Source organism: Spinacia oleracea, chromosome 6, assembly GCF_020520425.1.
Source record: "Spinacia oleracea cultivar Varoflay chromosome 6, BTI_SOV_V1, whole genome shotgun sequence".
Lineage (NCBI taxonomy): Eukaryota > Viridiplantae > Streptophyta > Magnoliopsida > Caryophyllales > Amaranthaceae > Spinacia > Spinacia oleracea.
In genome coordinates this window covers 135436013-135457220 of record NC_079492.1, presented here as the reverse complement: position 1 = coordinate 135457220, position 21208 = coordinate 135436013, and the positions used below count along the sequence as shown (strand labels likewise).

At 35.5% G+C, this 21208-nt stretch overlaps 1 protein-coding gene and 1 long non-coding RNA gene across 2 annotated transcripts; one reads left to right on the top strand and one right to left on the bottom strand.

Moving 5' to 3' along the window:
* The first annotated feature begins 255 nt into the window (after positions 1-255).
* LOC110799396 (iron-sulfur cluster co-chaperone protein HscB homolog) lies at positions 256-12206 on the top strand. The gene is made up of 6 exons (XM_022004656.2): positions 256-728; positions 1929-2025; positions 2111-2200; positions 9818-9883; positions 11180-11248; positions 11466-12206. Exons 1-6 carry the CDS (start codon positions 376-378, stop codon positions 11601-11603), a joined length of 813 nt encoding a protein of 270 aa, XP_021860348.1. The 5' UTR covers positions 256-375; the 3' UTR covers positions 11604-12206.
* Positions 12207-12929: 723 nt separating this feature from the next.
* Positions 12930-19308, bottom strand: LOC130463823 (uncharacterized). Its single transcript, XR_008923985.1, has 3 exons — positions 18838-19308; positions 15874-15931; positions 12930-13276 (listed from the first exon to the last, which is right to left on the bottom strand). It is a non-coding gene; the product is annotated as an uncharacterized lncRNA (long non-coding RNA).
* Between the last annotated feature and the right edge of the window lie 1900 nt (positions 19309-21208).

Below are 21208 nucleotides of genomic sequence, written 5' to 3'. Positions count from 1 at the left end.
CTATTTACTACAAAGATACAAAGTGAATTGTCAAACTCATTGTCAAACATGGAAATCTAGTATTTACAAGACATTCATACACCGCCCTATGCCTCAAACAATAATAATAATAATAATAATATAAGTTAAATTGAATTGAATTGAATTGAGTAAATACTGAACTGAAATTCAATGAAAAATAATAATAATAACAGGGTCTCACAATTGAAAAAATATAAATAAAAAATAAAATAAATAAAGCCATGGAATTGTGAACAAGGTTGCCATTTGCCAAGTTCACAAGTCACAAGCTCACAAGTGAAATAGCCAATACGTAGTACCACCGTGAAACCGTCCACCTATAACTTTCTTTTACCGGCGCTGCAAAATACTCCGATGAACACCATGAGACTACCATGGCGTCGATTCTCAGCCCTCCTCCGCCGAAATTTGAAGCCCATTTTCTCTCTTTCCTCTCCCGCCCTTCATTCCCATACTCGACCTCTCTCTTCTCTCTCCTCTCCCGCACTCCCTCCCCATTCCAATTTTCCTGCAAATTTTCTCCACAGCTTTCCCAATCAATCATCCAAGCTTTTTCGCTTCGAATCATCATCATCAAGCTCCGAATTTCGAAGATGCTGGAATTGCAACTCGTCCCCAACAACCTCACAACTCTTCCTCGTTTGCGATTCTTGCCGTTGCATTCAACCCGTTGATCGCTCCGTTGATTACTTTCGGATTTTTGGACTGTAAGTTTTCTCTTTTATCCCTTGATTACGCCTCTGGTAAATGCATAGATTATCGTCAGAGTCAGATTAATGCTTTCAATGTTAAATTCAATGTTAAATTGTTTTGGTTGCAATAATTAGTAATTTAGCTCATAGTTGCGAGAAATTCTAGTTTGTTCTAGGGATTGCAAATTTGCAATGAATTTATTTCATAGTTGAGGTTATTATCACAGCATAATTCTATTATTTGTCCTTATGAGATAGTGTTTGATTGCCATTTTTTGAGTTTATGACTGCTCATGTTATGTGTACGGATAGACGCCATGTCGCATGTTCCAGGGATAGAAATAACTCTGTTTCATGTTATAGGGATTGCAATAACTCGGTTCCGTTGGTATGAAAATATTTGTGGGTAGGATTAGTTTGAAGAGGAAGACAGTTACTCGAGGAAGGAAGTTAGAAATTACATATAAGAGAGGTGATCAGTGAGAGGAAAAAGTAGCAGAATTTTTTTAAGAGTGTCCAACTGTCCATCCACTCGAATTTGTGGGATTCGAGCCCCAATTTGATGATTTAATCGCATCAAAGTACAATTGACTGTCATTTTTTCCCTACTTCTCCTCTTCTCCCTTATTCCTATATACATTTCTGTTATCCGATCTACTACAGTCATTATCATTATCATTACCCCATTGCCTCAAAGAGGCTCCCGCAAGAAGCTAGGTAGGGGTGTCGGACGTACGCAACTTTACCCCTGCAATTGCAGAGAGGTTGTTTCCAATTGACCCAAAAGCGATAACGGGATGATAACGGGACGACCATCTTCTACTTCATGGAAAGGAAGTGAAGAGGTTTTAAGAGCCATTTTGATTTAGTCCATTACATCCCACAGCCAAAAGAACAAATGAATCTTTGGCTCCATTGGAAATGGACATATATCCGATCTACTACAGTATCACATCATAATTCTATAATTTCTCCTTATTAGAGTGTATTCACCGTCTTTTGAATCTATGGTTGTTCGTGTTATGTGTATTTCTTGTTTTTTACTTCATCAAGTTTGACCTATTTTAGGTGTTTCAATGAAATATGATGTGATTTAGTAAACTCTTCAGCCCCTTGGTCTTCAGAACTTGTAGCTAGAATGTATAGTTGTAATACTTAGCAATGCTAAATGAGAATGCCAAAAGCCATTAAGTTTTGCTGTTTAAAATGTTGCAGGGAGCAAAAATACGATATCAAGGAGAGTAATTTAGAGGGCGTGTATAAAGACTGGCAGAAGAAACTGCATCCTGATCTAGTTCATTCAAAGTCTGAGGTTTGTTTTATAAGTCTTAGAATGATTTGAAACACTTCTCTTCCTTGTAATTGTAAGTTGTCTAATTATTGTCATATTTAATTAGAGTGAAAGGGAGTATGCTGCTGAGCAATCATCTCGAGTCATTGATGCTTACAGGACACTAAAAAATTCCTTATCGAGGGCTATATACCTTGTGAGTACAACCATATCTATGCATTTTTTGTTTCCTTGAAGATAATTAGGCTTCTATATTGGCTTCTGTGATTTTGTATGCTGCATGGACCACATTCATGTATGCTACATGTATATTATCTGTGTGATGTTTAGTTATACCAAATTTAATCCAATTCTGCTGGTGAAACTCCTATTTAGGGCAGGTCAGGAGATTAGTTGTATGCAACCTAACACAAACAATTGTACATAGGCTTTATTAGCCTTAGCCCTTATGGCCTTTGCCCAAATATAAGTGCAAAGATGTTGTTTCTGGTAGAGCCTTGATTGGATGACCACTTCATCGTATATAAACAAAAACACATCAGTGAGACATTTGATAGCAGGGTCTGTGGTAAACCAGTATTTGGTATCTTATCAGTTTATCAGTTATCTTTTCCGGTGCAGAATAAATGTCCCCGCTTCAGAGATTTTCTTTAGTAATGAGCATTAGAAGAATTATGTCATGGATCTTGACGAACAAAGTGTTATGGAATTTTATTGATTAGGCTCATAGTTGAAAGTGTAAGATCCATTTTTTGGCGGCGAGGAAATATTAATTAAAATATGACAAGATGAAAATTAACTTAGTTTGGGACTTTGGGTCTGAAGCAATACAAATTGAACTATGGCAAGTTGACATAATTATTTTGATTGCATCATCATCCGCTTACAGATTGCGTGCATGCTATTAAGGCCTATATGTGATTATTTGGGGATAAGAATTTGCTTCAGAGAGAATTCTATGACTGTTATAAATCTTATGATATACTGTATTCGCGTATTGGTAGAGAATATTATCTACAAGTCTTTAAGCAGAGCAGTCGATGATCTTGCTGTTGTGAATTTTTTACTGACTCTAGTTTTTCTAACCGTCATTGCTGGAAGTTTAAGCTGAGGAATTCTTTTATTTATTCCTCAAGTTTTGGGAAGAATTATTTTCTTACATCAACGATATCTCTTTCTTAGGGTAAGAGAAGAAAAGAAAATATAAAAAAACCCTACAAGGAAGAATATATACAACTTAAAATGGAAAGTCTTATCTCTATTAACAGAAGAACCCCACTTGACTTCATAACGTCTAGTTGTAACTTGTATGTGCTCAAACCCCCAACTCACTGAGTATGTAGTAATGTTACTTTCCCTGAAGAGTCTTAGTGAACAATCTTCCAACTCTGCAGATGTAGGTACATTTGAAGTTGTCTAGGGACGTGATGACAATCCAATTGTATATGCTTTGTTATTTTAGAAATTACAAGATTTTGAGCTATGTATATGGCTACTTGGCTATGACACTTTAAAGGAATAGGAAGGGTAAAAGATATTGTTAGTTCATCTTAGAATCTGGATAGCCAAGCTTATTATGTGGTTACTCTTCTCATGCTTCAATTTCCAGCTTTGCTGAAGAAGGGCAACCGTGGTTTGCCTTGCTTTCGAATTTCTTTGGAATTGGACTCGCAAAAATTAATGTAATCGCTAACTTATCGTCTAGAAGCAAGAACAAGTTGCTATATCAGAATTGCTAATAGCTTTCTGCTCAAAAGAGCTAGAACTTTTCAAGAGGAAACCTTATGATGGATTATGTTTAAGGTATCTCAAAACCTAAGTGGAAGCCTTCATGTGAGGTTCTCTAGAAGAGCTGAGAATTGACTGAAGGACTATAAAACTGAGATCTGGCCTTGTGTTAGTCAAATAGTTAAGCTGGATCACTAAACAGAGTACCCTCGTTTGCGTGGGAGATAAGTGGTCACAATCAAATTCTGTAATTTGATCCAATGCAAACTTCCTTTTTGTCATGATGATCCCTTGCCATTTATGAAGGAATATATTCCCTTGAAGAAATGAAACTACCGAGGTCGGTCTTTAAATCTTAATCGATCATCATAAAAAGCTTTAAATCTGTTTTAAATTCAGAAGCATGATTAGTTGATTACAGCTACTGAAATATCAACAACATATACTACATGGAGTTTAGTCATTTTGTGAGTTTTGATAGCCCTAAGATTTGAGAGCACTAGACAGCTCAGTATACAACTGCCTTGTCCTGGTTTTGAGCCTAACTGAAGGAGAAGGCACAAAAAGACCCAAATGAGGTTTCATTTGTATTTCTTCAATCTCTTTGATCATTGTTTCTTATCACTCACTCACCCAAGGTAAAGAACAACTTCTTTGTAACCAGAAGGATTATGAACATTGGTGGATTAGGCAAATTTGTAAAGCTGGGATCATCTGCTGGCTGAAAGATTGTGAAAAGAGTAAGACACAGAATAAGGATAAGTGTCACTGTTGCATATGTAGTCTCGCATATATGCAGGAGGCTTTCAGATTCTAGTAACCTTATGGATTCCGTTGACTGCAAGGTAGTGGAATGTGCGGTCGAGTAGGTGGAGAGAAGGAAAAAGAGAAGGGGCCGGGGGAATGGATACTCAAGATAAGTGAAGGGAAGGAGAAATTAGGACACAGATTTGATTGAGATTAAGCTTACGTAAGACTAAAGAGTGATTTTATGAAAGTCTGCATCCTTCAAAAAGAAGTCCGATAAGTTTGAAATTTGTGTAGGTTTTTATTTTCATATGCATGACCAAGAAATAACATGCTTGAACTGTAGAAAAAATTTGTCATATGGTGTATGGGCTAGAGAAACAAATCTAAGGTAGCCAAAGGTTTTTAGTGAGAACAAGAAGGCTCTTAGTATCAAACAACACTTCAAAGTGTGTGTTTCTTTAGACAGGTAACCGTTGTAATACAATCTCCCCAAAGTTCATAAATTTCCTTTCAACTACCCGATTTTGTTGAGATCTCTCCATGGTCAACTACTTTCATGAAGAATGACTTTATCAGAGAAAAATGTACGCCCTTATTTATAGATCCCAAGATTCCCAACTTAAGGGCTTGTCAGATCTCACCTCTGAAATTGGATATTATTCCACCGTAGAAATGAAAGCTTTTTGGTACTAAGTTGGTGAGTCAAGAATCGAAATGCTTCAGCTGTTTTAATCAACTATTGTGATTTGATTCGGTTCCGTATTTTTGGACCATATAATCGTAAGTTTTCAAGATTCATATCGCGATTTTAACAACCACGATTTGAGCCTTTCAGCTTAGGTCATAGTCCTGGACGCCCCAGTAGAACCATTAGAGAAGTTGTATGGTAATGCTTTGACAAAGGAGAAATAGTACGGAAAAGCGTCAAGTCATGACATATATTTTGCTATTGCTTGTGTCTACACTATGGAACAAAAAGGAAATTGGTATGCACAAAAGAACACAAAAGGTCAAATTTATCTAATACGTGGGAAAGACTACTGCCTAATTGATTGTTAGTGTAGCTGGTTTGAGTGTGACAGAACCCATCTCAGTATAGTTGACATTTCGAGATTGAATCCTAGCAGCTATAGTTGTATACATAGTAACACTCTCCTTGTGAGTTGTGAGATTCACCTTGTGCCACTTTAGCAATATTTCTTCTTTAACAGACTTGAAATTTCACAAAAAGCCCTTCAACTTATAGCATTTGTCACTAGGATGATCCAATTACTTGCAGTACCCACAAGTAGCCTAGTCGATCGACAATCCGACATTGTGAATAAATTACCAAATCAAGAAAATACCCTATGTAATACTTGGAAGAAAAGAAAACAAAGTCTTCAAGATGTTTTTATTCAAAATAATGGTGTGTACCACAAGAAATTTAGAAATGAATGAATGAAATCTCAAAACAAAACTTTGTGTTTCTTTATGAAATAACAAAGGTAAAATGATATGAGATTAAGGAAAAGTTGAGAAGAAATTTTAAAGTTCAAAATATTCAACAATGGAAACGTGAACTGGGATTTCAGAAGACGAACAAGGAAATTAATAGAGATCAAATAATAATTTCCTGGTCTGTTACCATAAATACAGTGCTCAGTTGCTCAAATTGTTTTTTTCTAATCGTCACCACCGGAAATTTCAACTCACCGATTATTATTTTCTTACATCAAAACAGTAACTTTTATTGTGGTAAAGAAAAGTTACAAGGAATTATTTATACAAAACATAGAATTTTAGCCTGACAAGCTTGTAACTGAAGCTTCCGACTGCTATATATACTTGGTATTACATAATTAGTACAGGTTGCACCTTTAACAAAATAAGCTCGCTTACTTGGTAACCTTTTGTTGTATATGCTCAACATGTTTTAACACCTGCTGACTACAATTGCACAATATGGATTGTGATACAACTATGTTTTGATGGATTATACTGCATAGAACTTTTATGGCCATCTCTGAGATAAGTAAAATATTAGAAAACCGGAGCAAGTTCGTAGAAGTGAAAACCAAGCAACAAACCAGCATAGTATCACATAAAAGTAACCATGTAACAGTACACCCCCTTGTGTGAATTAAACCTGCTATTGTCTTTTTTTCATTTAAAATATGGACAATTTCTTTCAAGATATATACCAACAAATGCTGTTTCCACTGACATAAAACTAGATAATCCACAAGTCAAACCATTTAAGTCATAAAATTCTGATGCAGTCAGGTAGGGCACACGTTTCTCTTTCTCTTCCCTTAGCCAACACATAAATTGACCTCTTGAGCAGCGGACAGCTTTCTATGTCTGGAAATCGTCCCTTTGGTCACTGCCGAGTGTTACCTTCACTTTTCAAGCCTGGATTTACTTTAGCTCAATCGATTTGGGTATATCTCTCCTGTTTCTAGATTTCGAGACGTGGCCATGTATCTTGTGAGGGGGAGGTCTTATCTCTTAGTTATCACAGGATTGTTGTTCTGTGATGCTTGCGAGGTTTTAAGGTGGACCTTTTCTTCTTTCAGTTTGAGGAATAGGATAATTTTGAAACCCTGGTATTTCATTATCCACAGCATATACTCTATAGTCCGTAGTTTACAAAGTCAGTTTTCTTGGATGAATGTATTGAGCTAATGAGCTGTTCAAGAAAGGAACTTTTCAATTTGCTGTGGCTGCTCAACCTTTATTGTTTGCTTTATCAAGAAATGAGGATGAGAAGTCACTGCTTTGGGGATTAGTAGAGACTGAGCAGAATGAACCAGATTTAAATCTATTTGATCTTGCTTAATTAAACATCAGAGGTTGATCCTTATAATAAAGTAATGGAGATAAAAGTTAGGGAGGCATAAATGATAAATCCGAATAAAAAAAAAGGAGGGGGTGTTAGGTTGTTATAGTGGTATGGATTTGGAATCAGGAATGAAATCATGGTGGTATGGGGTTGGAACTTAGGGGTCGTATGGTTCATTAAATTGGAATGGAACCTCATACCGTGGGGGAATGGATTCAAATTCCCATACCAGTTTGACGTTGTTTGGTTTATTCGTGGAATGGATTCTCTATCCCATTCATAATGTTTGGTTTACTTTTGAAGTGAAATACTAAATCCAAACATACCAAATTTAATTTGTAACTGAATCAAAATTAATACTCCCTCTGTCCCAGATTAGTTATTACACTTTCCTTTTTCGTCCGTCCCAGATTAGTTGTTACACTTCTAAATTAGGAATGACCCCACAATTATTATATTGTCTCTCTCTTTTAAAATTTTTTTTGTCCCCACACCCTCTCTCATTCAATTAAAAAAATACCCCACTAACTCCTATCACATCTACTTTTTCAATAAAATAACAATTGATAATCAAACAACCACTTATCACCTAAAACTCTATGCAAAGGTAAATGTAACAACTAATCTGGGACGGAGGGAGTATAATTTGTATAAGTATACCTCAAAAATATATATATATACAAAAGCAAAACTTTTTTTTAAAATAAAAATAAAATAAATTCTCGAAAAGAAAAGAAAAAACTGGAATGCCAGAGTAATGGTGTATAACAATGGAAAAAGGAAAAACTCATGATTGCAAATTCAACTACAGGCCTAGGAAAATGGATAATATCAGAGTTAGAATCGCAAATTCGTTCTCATTTTACTTCTCCGATAACAATTCAATTACCACAACCTAAATCGAATATAGTCGATACATTCCATCGATCCAAAATAACAACCATCACTTACGTCGCCGGTCAAGTCGCTGGAGAAGGAGAAAGATATGAGTAGTTACGAACTTACGGTGGTCAGGTCTAAAGTGGAGGGGAGCCGTCAACCTTGTTGTATTGATTTTTTTTACTTTTTTTAGTGTTAGGGTTTGTATTTGGGGTGGAATGGATTATGAATCTTAGGGGGAGAGGTGGGTATGAGATTTTAGTGGGATGGAATGGAGTTAGAACCCTCTTGGCATGGGATTCCATACCAAAATGTCTCAACCAAACAATAATAAAGATGGAATGGATTCTAACTCCATTCCAACCCATTCCAAGATGCCCAACCAAACACCCCCTTAATTCTTAATATCATGTGTTTGGAATATATTTTTTTTCTTTTATTTGATACCTAAGGTTCTTATATGATCCATACACACCTCCCCCTTGGGTTTCTAAATTCCACACCTTGTGGGTTTGATGTATAGGTTTAGAATTAAAATCTTCTTAAACAAACACTAGGTATGAGTTTTACCCATTCCAAACCCGTAACTCATACCAAAATCCGCGAACCAAAAGTCCCCTAGAAGTTTTGGGAACTTCTCTGTGTAGGACCCGAATATCGGGTTCCTAATTATCGGGTTAGGTTTTGGAAGTTAGTTAAGCGCGATAATTTTCTGTTGCAAAAACCTTTTCCACATAACCTAAATATCAGGTTTCTAATTGATGCAGCCAGGCAATTTCACTTGGCTTGCCCCTGCTTTGTATTAGATTCTTATAGTGGAAATGAGGTAATCTTCAATTGTACCAACCAAAATTTTATAATGAAGGCTAAAGGACTGGGAGCATTGGTGTCCTGTGTAGAGATGAATATAGAAGAGTTTGTGGAAGATTGGCTCTGTTTTGGTGATATCTTTACGGACATGCTTTATTCTACAGGCACATTCTAGAGCCTCTGAAAGATTTTTCACTCTTGGTACTAATGTATTTCATACCTATATAGGATAATCCATTGAGGAAATGGTTGTGTGCTCCTACATTTTTGGGTCTCTGTTAGAAAAAATACAGCCCATTCCCCTTAGAATTTTTATCATAACGGTAACGTTACTTCAAATCAAATGCCACTTCCTCTGGACATTCTGCAGTGATCTACTGCCATATTGTCTTTCAGATTCTTATACTCCGTATAAGAGTCTAAGAGGTGCCTATAAGCTGTTCAGTAATTTGTATGACTGCTCTTAAATTTCCTGCATGGATGAATGACCACACCAAGGGATAGTGGTGTCTAGCACATGCGTGATTGAACTTGACTTTTAATATACTTATCTCGTATAAACAAACTGTCCGAGGTTAAGATTAAAAAATATATTAAATAAAATAAAATAAAAACACATCAATGTTTGTAATATTGTACTTATGACTATCTTGGACTTGCTCTGAAATCGTTTTTGTTCCTTGAATGTTAGATGAGATGTATCTCTTGTTCACTGTTTACAAGTTACTTCAGGATGTTGTTTGGCATCTTGTTCCTATATCTTTTTCATCATTCATCAGATTTCCATTCGAGACAATTAATGTCTTCATTTTAACATGGCAGATGAAGCTACAGGGTGTACATGTTGATGAAGAGCAGACTGTTTCAGATCCAGAATTACTAGCTGAGGTTAGATAGTTGGACATTTTGTTGTATCACATTGTCGTTGTAACATGCCTCTAGGGTCATAAGGTCATTTTTATGGTTAAAAAGATGTTGGTCAACATGCCCAGTTCATTGTAAATTTGTCACTTTGGACATCTACCATGGCAAAACAGTTTTATCTGGGGTTCATTGGATGTTTACACTCATGTAAGTTGTGAACATTAGATCAGAAAGAACTATTTGAGAATCTAAATATTTTTTGCAGGCAAATTTATCCCTTGAACTAAATTTAGAAGCCTGACCATGGATGTTAAAACAATGGGGATTTTTTATATTTATCAGAGAAGATAGATAAGCGAGCATGATGTCGTTGGTTTTAGGTCATGTGATATTTCTGTAGAAGTTTAATAGATTTAAAGAAAACTGAAGGGCAAAGTCTGTTGATAATGTCAGCTAATAATATTGTTGAACATTTGAGCCTGGCTAATTGTTTTCATTGTATAATTTGCACCATGATTCAAAGTTGTATATAAATGTTACCGGTTTACCGTATGTAATCTCTATGCTGAAACATTTATTGGAAACTCCATATGGTTTAGTCCTTTCTATTCTGTACAAGACTTTTTGCAGAAAAAAAAAAATCAGTGGTATACGAAAGAAGAAAATAATGTTCACTGAGTTTTCAAGGTCTTGCAAATCAAACATCACTTATCCTCATTATCCTTCCCCAATGCACCCTCTATGCCCATCACAATCTTAGATAGCCACTGAAGATCAATACCTCGGCATAGAGGGGTGCAATATAAAAGAAAAGAATTTCGTTTGCAAGAAGTAATGATGTGGACTGGTAAATTACCAACAAAAACATAGTGGACTAGTCTTCATATTTCCCTTTCAATCTTTTTCATGGTATGGAACTCTGCAGCAGAATCAAAGCTATGGTAGGAGAAGGTGACTCGCTTAGATAGCTGACTCCTATTCAACAGAAAAGAATAACCAAACCAACCCAGCTAGCTGGTCCATCTCATGAAAGATTTCAGGAAAAAGCTATTCTATTGATGGAATCAATAGGTTATCTGACAACTTCTTTATGGTAGTTGGTGAAGGATATAGTTGTTGAAGAGCTTTAGTCAACGAAAATTAGCTACTTTTAACACGAACTTATAGCTATTGGGGAATAGAAACATACAGAGAAAATTTCAAAGACACTGTGTTAATCGTGTTTAGTACCCAAGTACTTTCTGTTTTGCTAGCTATGTTTTTAATTTTAAATTCATTCGCATGCTTGGACTAAGAAGGTGAACGTTTTAATTATTTCAGGTTATGGAGATCAGAGAATCTGTTGAAGAAGCTCCTGATTCTCAGGCATTAAAACAGATCCAGGCAGAGGTTTGAGATTTTCTATAGAAGTCTGAAATTGGATTGCTAATGAGCTGTTGCTTGTTACCTTTTTAAATGGTCATGGCTTGTCTTATTAGCAATCCTGAAAAGTGTGTTAGCATTTGGAAGCCGGCATAGCAAAACATAAGTCAGGCCAAAATCTTTGGCTTTGCTGTTTCTGGCTTTATGGTTTTATAGCTAATAATTTGTTACCATATTGGTTCAGGTACAAGAGAAAATGAAACAATGGTCTGAGACATTTGCAGGAGCATTCAAAAGCCAGGAAACAGAAAAGGCATTAAATGCCATCCGTAGAATGACATATTTTATACGTGCAAATGAGGAAATTGTGAAACGGCTCTGATATTGGTTGTGTATCAAAATTTTGCAAACTTCACTGGATCCTTTGGCGAAGCACTAGATCTGCATCTGCAGTCTATTCTTTTGGTTGTTCAGAGCGCTGCTGTCAGATTTGAAAAAGTTTACACCTTTTCAACTGTAGTTAGAAGCGCTTGTTACTTGTTAGCAAACGCGTAAAATCAAGCTATTAAGCTGAAGGGTGCAGAGTGCAGAGTGCAGACACCAGGGTTTTTTCTGTGAATGTATCTTAGGTGCAGCCGTACAGGCATACAACACTGGGGTTCAGATGTAATAATGAATAGCGAAAGAGGTGGTAGCAAGGGAAGTCGAAGAAGTCTGGTTTAGTAAAAGAGGGCAAGCATAATCATGAATGCAAAATTCTGAAGTTTGTTAGGTTCCAAAAGTTCTTACATCTTTTGAAAGAAAAACTAGTGTGTGGCCCGGACGATGCCCCGGTTGCTACTTGAATAATTAAAATTCGAGATTTTTTTTCAACTCAATATTTGACCAAAACACATGTAGTCCATAAAAGTGAAAAGATTCATTAAACATCAACTACACATTTACGTTAATCATTTTTCATGTCAATTATTTTTCAATCAGATCATCTTATAATTCTTAATTAACACTAAACTGTATTTATTAGACTTCGCATTAAATGCATTAAATGCAAACTTGAACCAATGACATATTTCCTTCAAACATTTTATAATTCTTAATTAATACTGAACTGCATTTATTAGATTTCGCATTAAATGCAAACTTGGACCAAGGGCATATTTCTTTCAAAGCAAGCCTTGAGGCACATTTCAGCAGCGTATACGAGTCTTATGAGTAATAACCATAATTTGAATGTTAATTCCTTTCCATAACGTGTATGGTTTGGAATGTACAAGGAGCGTGAAGCCGCGAATTCATGTTAAGTCTCTGTGAAGTAGTCCGAACTAATAAACTTATAGTCCTTGCCTTGGTTGAGACTCATATGGGGGTGATCATGCACAAAAAATTGCCATTATTTTTCAATTTACTGGACTTACGCGGGTTAATTCTCAGGGGTTTAGCGGGGGGATTTGGGATTACTGGAAACCCGAATTAGTCTCGATTGACCCTATCGAGCAAAGCAATCAACACATCACCATGGTAATCACAAGACAAGGTGAGGAGCCTTGGTATTTCTCCATAGTATATGCTCGCCCTGACCCTGCACACAGGCAATGTTTGTGGCGAGCTCTCACCGACTTTGCTAGTAGAAATAACAAACCATGGCTCCTAGCAGGGGACTTCAATTAAACTAGGCTTGGCTGGGAAAGAATAGCTCGAGTTGTGCAGAGACAACTAGAAGAACCAATCTTTTTAATCATTGGGTGGAAAACAATCAATTGATCGAAGTAGAATTTTTTGGCCCATCCCACACGTGGGCTAGAGGAAATTCGTTTGAAACCTATCTAAGTGCACGGCTAGACTGTAACACCCCAAATCGGAGGTATCATCGCTACACTTGACCACATTGTCAAGTGCTAAGGCTTACAAAACTCAAACTATTACAACTCGATTACTAGGTGGTCTATTTACAACTGAAAAATATTAAACTGTCAGAATAGACTAAACGAAGACACTCGAGCTCTTTCGACTTGTAACTGCGATCCTTCATGATCAATCTGCTCCAGACGATCTTGACTGCTCATCATAGAGGACAAATTCCAAATTGGTCATCGCAGGGCCACCATAAGAAGAAGAAATGGCCACAAACACACACGTCAGCAAAACGCTAAGTAATCACCTGTTACAACTTACAAACAGAAACATACTAATATAGAACAATAAAGGCTCATGTAAACAATGTAGTATGAAACTATATTTCAAGTATAATCCCAAAGATAAAACTAAATCCATACTCTATAAATACTATAGATCTTCTCTTCAGTTGAACCTCAAATATATTGATATAATCCTTTTCCTCTACTAAACTTACTTAAACCAATAGGTGCCATGCACGCTCTTTGTTTTATACCTAGCCTTGGACATGGGTAATTCGAATAAATAAACAAACAAGTATAAAAACTTGAAACTCTCAATATCTACTAGAAAGACTATTTGAGTCAAGACCATTTTTGGACCAAATCCCACTTTTGGGGATATTAAGAAAAATGAAGGTTGTATCTTGCTCCTCTACTAATGGTTATCATCTCCTTACCAACATGCCAAGAACTAAGGTTTATAACGCTGAGCCTCAAACCAATAATATAATAATCATTCTCAAACCTTGATCTCGTGATCTCATACTATGATCAAACCTCATGATATACTTACCAATTGTAACACCCTAATAATTCCTTGCTTTTTATAAAACATTTTCCAACTTAAAAAAAAGGAATTACCAAGATATTACCGCCACCGTGATAACGGTTAAGGCTATTTACCAGAATTACGCAGCGGAATTAACTAACTTTCAAAACATATTAAATAGTTAATGGTCATTAAAACAACTTGGAACCATCAAGGCCCAAACCAAAATAATAAATATTTCAAAATCCATTAACTATAGTTCAAATAAATCAAGTAGTAGTCATGAATAGAAATTAAATAGAGTTTATAAAATACGGAATAAAATAACTCTCAACACGAATCCCGTGATAACTTCTCCCTCAAATTATCTCTACAAACATGTTTTTATTAAAATCTAATCCCCAACAACGCAAGTGCAATGATGGATCATCATATGGTCATTCAGGCGAAGGCCATGACCAAAAGACATGAAGCACGAAGTCAGCAAAAGCTGAGTACGAACAAGCTAGAATAACGTTCTATCCTAACATGCTTCACTCAACGAATTAATAATCCACATGCAAAAGCCATTTAATAAACAAGTAAACATGGAGGCAAGACTCGACACTTGACACGACTCTTGACTCACAGTTTAATAAAGAAGTAGCTTCGAACGGGTAAAATAAAGTATCCTCAAAAGGAAAGAAAAGGGTGATGGGAGCCCACCATACACCAAATAATAATAATAAGTCGGACTCCTACCGACAGTCGGACCATACCGACGGAATTCCAATGCACAACGGCCTAAAAAGAAAGAATGAAATAACGTCTTGTATCATTCAAGGAGTACAAGTTTTCCGGCAAGACTCCCCCCATTGTTCATACTCAAGGTATATACGTTCCAAGAGTTTTGAAGCTCATTCGAGTTACACTTTACGTTAATTAGTATGTTATGTTCAAGGAGACTCGAGACTCTACACAAGACATAACATGCACAATTAGACAATTAAAAAACTCAACAATGACACTTCATTTTAATCCTTTAGGACTTGTGATCAAACATAGACTCAAGTGAAATTACTCCCATTGTTCCTTCTCAAAAACACTGTTTGAGATAACCCGACATTGCCCATTAACAAGCGGGGTGTGCCCTTAGCACGAATTGTCCTTAGTTCAATTCACATATACTCTCTAAACATATTCTACCCCTGTGGTAGAATAAACAATGCACTCCAGCAATATTCAATAGGCTCAACATATGCTAGACATCCCGTACTATAGCATAATCATAATAACTTGCATGCGCAACACTCATACATGCAAACAGTGGCGGTGCCAGGATTTTCTCATTATGGGTTCGAAATCCTCGGACGCATATAATAAAATCCAAAATCCAAAATCCAAATTACAACTAATAATTCATGGTTCTCATATTCTATTACAATAACATTTAAAAAATTAAGTTTTGGTATTTGGGGGTTGTTACTCTGTTAGAGTGTTAAGAGTCGTGGGCTGCTTTAGAAACCAAAAAAAAGCAGGAGAGGCCGAAAAAAATGGGAGTATAGGGAGTCGAACCCTTGACCTTTGCTTTGATAACTAAAGCAAAAACCGCTGCAGCGCCCATGCTGTTTGTGTCACATTGAGCTTTCTCTATTACTTAACCTGTTTTTTTGTTTTTTTAAAATCTGCCTGATTTATTTTTTTCGCTAGTAAGGGTTCAGTTGAACCCACTGAACCCTTACTAGCACCGCCACTGCATGCAAACCAACTTGAACAACATGCTTGACATAATTCAACGATTATAAAAGTCCATAACATGATAGTTCAACAGAATCTATAAAGCATAAATCAATTCATAACATGCTCGTTCACATAGATTCAATAATAATTCTCACATGCTTGTCTACACATCAAACATGAATTCCAAACACATAAGTTCACATGATTCGCATTCAATTCACTTCATAAAGTCCTCAAGGGATGGGTGGTCAACCTAGTCTTGTACGTACCTGGAATACCTAAGTACGGGGGCCACTGTGCGAATCACGGCTCACTAGAAATCACCTCCTATACACACAAAGGAGAAACTTAATTATTAATCATGTTTACTAAATTTCCAGCAACTATTTAAGAAACTAAAACCCTTGGTTTAATTAGAAATTTGTCGTTATTCATTAAATTAATAGTCTCAAATAGTCAACTCAGGTCCTACCATAAAAACATTGACTTTTTAGCTTTAAAATCATTAAAAATCAACTCTTTAAAGCTTATAAACAATCTGAAAATTTAAGTTGATTCCCATAATTTAAATCGTCATTAAATTATGTGAATCAATCTATTGAACACTCGGAATTAAAATCCTACTAATATATTATTAATAAAACCATGTTTTGACCTTAAAAATTGACACTTTAATTAACCTTGAAATCTGAAAATTATAATTCTTTTGAATCAAAACAAATCTCATCCATTCGAATACTAAATATTAAAACACGGTGTTCATAACCGTTCCAATCAATTTAAATAACCCAAAAAATTAAATAATCACAATTAAATTGAAAAGTTTGAAAGTATACAATTTGATTATCACCAATCAACAACACACACACACACACACACAACAATTGATGTGTTGTGTGTGTGGAAGCGACGGAGCAACAACAACAACAGCACGCGGCACAACAACGCTGGGCCAGGGCGAGAGGGGCGGAATACTTGACCTGTTTTCCTTATCGGGTCGTCCCGGAATACTTGACCTGTTTTCCTTATCGGGTCGTCCCTTAATACTTGACCTGTTTCTAAAAATGGAAATATTCTAACAATATTATATTATTTCTCACTCCACCCCTATTAACCCACTTACCCCCTACTCCATACAAAAAATAATTAAAAATTCAACCCCTACTCTCCCCCAACCCCACCTCTTAACCCACCTCCCACTAACTACATTAAAATAATACCCCACTATCAACTACTACATATTAAATTAAATAAGTCAATTCAACTCCCTTAAACTCTGTGCCGGTCAAACCGGGTCAAGTATTCCGGGACGGAGGGAGTAACGAAGAAATTGCCGAAAAACTGCGCACATATAATTAAATAAACGCAAATTTGCAACTAATTACAATTACGAAAATTAATCACCCCTTTTAATTCCTTGCAAATTTATAAAATTTAACAATGTTAAGCAATTATTATGGAATTAATTAGAGGCTCGTGATACCACTGTTAGGTTATGATACATATAAATGAATATAAATCATGCGGAAAAACCATAAAAGCCAGGATTCCAAATTAATTGCCACGTAACAATTAGCATAATTCAGGATGCATACTCTTTGTAGCGTGCCCTCCCTTGCTGTGCCCGAACCGAACAAGAACAAGTCTTTAGGACTCCAAGTGTCGTCCCTCCGTAGAAAGTCCACAGCACGTCCGGATCCGCCTTAGGTTTAATTAACTAGAATCGCCCTAAAGGTACTATGTGTTTTTTGTATTATGGAGCAAATAGATGACTGAATTTTATGCCTAAAACTCTCTTGAATACTTGGAAAACTCGTTATAAATTGTGAACTATATTCACATATTTATAGGGTATGGAATCGGGTATTGGAATCCTACTAGGAAACTAATTTAATTAATCTGAATTTAATTAAAACTCTATTATTTAATTCTATAGTAGATTTAGGGATTTAATCTTAAACGAATCCTACATGATTTAGGTTTTGTACACAAGCACAATCACACACGATCATGACCCGCATGCGCGTAGGCCATGCCCGCACATACGCAAGGCCCGCAGCAGCTACGAAGCCCACGCGTGCTGCCATATATTGTGCTCGCAGCCTAGGCGCGCGCTGGGTCTGGCCTTGCGCTGGGCCTGGCGTGGCCTTGGGTTGCTGTGAGGCGCGCTAGGCTTGCTGGACGTGGGCCTGGCTTTGCGCTGGGCCTTCGTCTAGCAAGCTCGTCCGATGCTAATTCGTACGACGCGCTTCCGATTAATTTCCCGATTCCGGAATTCATTTCCGATACGAACAATATTTAACATTTCCGATTCCGGAATAAATTTCCGTTTCGAACAAATATTTAATATTTCCGTTTCCGGAATTATTTTCCGTTTCCGATAATATTTCCGATTCCGACAATATTTCCGTTTCCGGCAATATTTCAGATTCAGGCAATATTTCCATTTCCGATAATATTTTCCGATACGTACCATGTTTCCGTTTCTGGCAACATCTACGACTTGGATAATATTTATATTTCCGATACGATCCATATTTCCGTTTCCGGCAATATCATCGTTTCCGGAGTATTCATTATTTGCCTTTGACGATCTCAGCTCCCACTGAAACCAAGATCCGTTGATTCCGAATATCCATAGATGGAGTATTTAATGCCATTAAATACTTGATCCGTTTACGTACTATTTGTGTGACCCTACGGGTTCAGTCAAGAGTAAGCTGTGGATTAATATCATTAATCCACTTGAGCTGAAGCGGCCTCTAGCTAGGCATACAGTTCACTTAATCTCACTGAATTATTGACTTGTATAATTAATACTGAACCGCATTTATTAGACTTATCATTAAATGCATACTTGGATCAAGGGCATTATTTCCTTCAGAAATTTCCTTTAGAATACTCCCCTTTACTTGAAAAACTCTCTCTTCACCCTTTTCACCCGACCGACCTAGCCTGTCTTCATACGCTAGTAATGAACTTGTCAATTCTTCAACAGAGTATGTAGTGAAATCCTTAGTCTCCTCTAATGTTGTAACTATAGGATTGAATGATGAGTGTAAGGTTCTCAAAACTTTTTTTGCAACAGTTGCATCAGTTATAGTTTCACCATAAGACCTCATTGAATTGACAATTGCAGACACCCTTGAAAGATAATCATAGACACATTCTCTTTCTTTCATCTCCAACAATTCAAAATTACGGCAAAGAGTTTGCAATTTAACCGTAATTACCTTCTTGTCTTCGAGATACTCCTGTTTGAGAATGTCCCAAGCTTATTTTGATGTGGTTGCTGCTGCAATCCGAGCGAAAATGCTATCGTCAAGGGCATGTTGGATGAAGAACAAAGCTTTAGCGTCCTTCTTTCGGTTGCCCCGCAACTGTCGGATCGACTTCTTTTCCATCCTGCTTGTCTTCAAAACCTTTCTCACCCAAATCCCACAATTCTTGAGACCGAAACATGGTTTTCATTTTCAGACTCCAAAATTGATAATTTCCCCCCTTAAAAATTGGAATTAAGGGGTTAGATCAATGATGAATTTGTTCCATTCATCGACATGATTTTTTGTGGAAGTACTGGTTTGTGTTTGATTGAAGGGGAACAACGGTTTTTTCTTCTTCTTTTGCTTCTCTCACTAACTTAACTAATTTGTGAGATATTTGGGAAGATGCTTGCACGTGGCTATCTCCCTTTTCTGGCTCTAGATACCACTTTGATGGAATAAAAGCAATAAACAGAGAAGCAAAGCACACAAATTGTATTGAATTGATTAAAAATGGAAATACTAAGCTCATATAAATAGCCTTCACAAATGAAACTAACTAGCTAGAAAAACGTATCTGGCAACCTAAGTGGGTAAACATGGTCCACTTTCTACTCCACTAACACAACTAACTTAGTCAAATGGAGAATCCACACTATTATGTAGAACAATAATAACAACTAATCTATACCTAGTATTTTTAAAGGAAAATCATAGATTATTAGAAGCCATGTGGCATCTCATTATTAAAAGTCATGTGGCATCTCTCCTTTCATCCATCATTTTGATTTTTTTTTCAATTTTTCTTTATTGTTTCCATGTTTTACCATTTCTAATGCCTCTACCACTCCATTTTCCTTATTCAACATCAAGTTATTAATAGTCTACTATACTCATTAGTCTCTTTCACTCCACCCCTTTAACATCCAATATTTATTCAACATTATAATTTTTATATTTTTCCAACCTTCAAATTACACCTCTATTTAATTCATATGTTACCAAAAATCACAAGTACTCACTAATTAAAACTTCAAAAGGCATATGAACAACCACTATACAACCGCCCGTTATTTGAACGGGCTCAAAAGCTAGTTCCTTCTAAATTTCAATCAATTTATAATTAAACTTTTTTAAAATTATATCTTAAATATTAGTATTTGATCGAGTTACTACTCTACTAATTATGTACTTAATAATTCGTATATAAATGAAAATTAACCACGGGCTTAAATCTAGTTATCAATAATTTGATTCTCAAGATCTACTTCAATTTTTTAATTCTATTTGAAACAAATTTTAACATTTCACAAAAACAAATGGTTACCAATAGTATACCGTAATTTTTTAACATTAAACTAAAAAAATTTAAGTAAAAAAATTAAATGTAAATTTTTTTTAGAAACATGGCTTACCCAAAGTCGAGTTCGCCTGTATAACCTAATGTTTTCCATGACTTTACCCCCTCATGGGAAACTCTTGTATGTTTTTAACATTTTAATCTAATTTCCTGTCCTTTCAGACCAAAAAAATTAAAAATTAAAAATTTCTACTTCGTATTATGCATCAATTTCTATTACTCATCAGATAGGATTATTCTCTTTATAAAGGGAAAAAGTTATACAGTTTTAGAATATAAGGTTTACTTTATTTTTGGCAAAAAGAACCAGATTGTTTTGGAAAACATGAAAAAATCAATGAAATCTTATAACATCAACAATATTTTAAATAAAAACCAAAACTAAAAGTTCAAATATACCAGTTTGGTCACCGAGAAACTAAATAAATCTCCCTGAATTTCAAGTAAGTTAAATTTTTTGTAAATCACAAAAAAAAGTTTAAGAAATAAGGGAAACAAATGAGAAAAGTGGAGTATTGTATTTATAATAAGAAATTGTACAATTTATTTATTTATACCTATTATTATGTTAAAACATGTACTTCGTATAACACTCAACATATAAAAAAATATAAAAAATAAAAAAATAAATGCCTAGACAATAGATATTGCCCATTTGATTCTTGAAAAATAAATGCATATAATTTTTTATTTTTTTAATCATTGTCATTTCTTTAATTGATTTTCTGATTAAGTAATTACTTAGTTCATATGTTTCTTAAAATTAACTTGACGTATTTTTAAACATAATTTTTCTTCAATTTTCCCTGGAAAAAGTGAAAATAAATGAAAAATAACGAGTTTTGATTTTTAATTTACGTACATAGTATAATTCATGTTTAATTGACCATTATTGAACTAATACTGTTTTATACAATTTCAAAATTTTACTACGTCGTAAAAAAATATTAGTATTAAAAATATTTATTATTTATAACATTA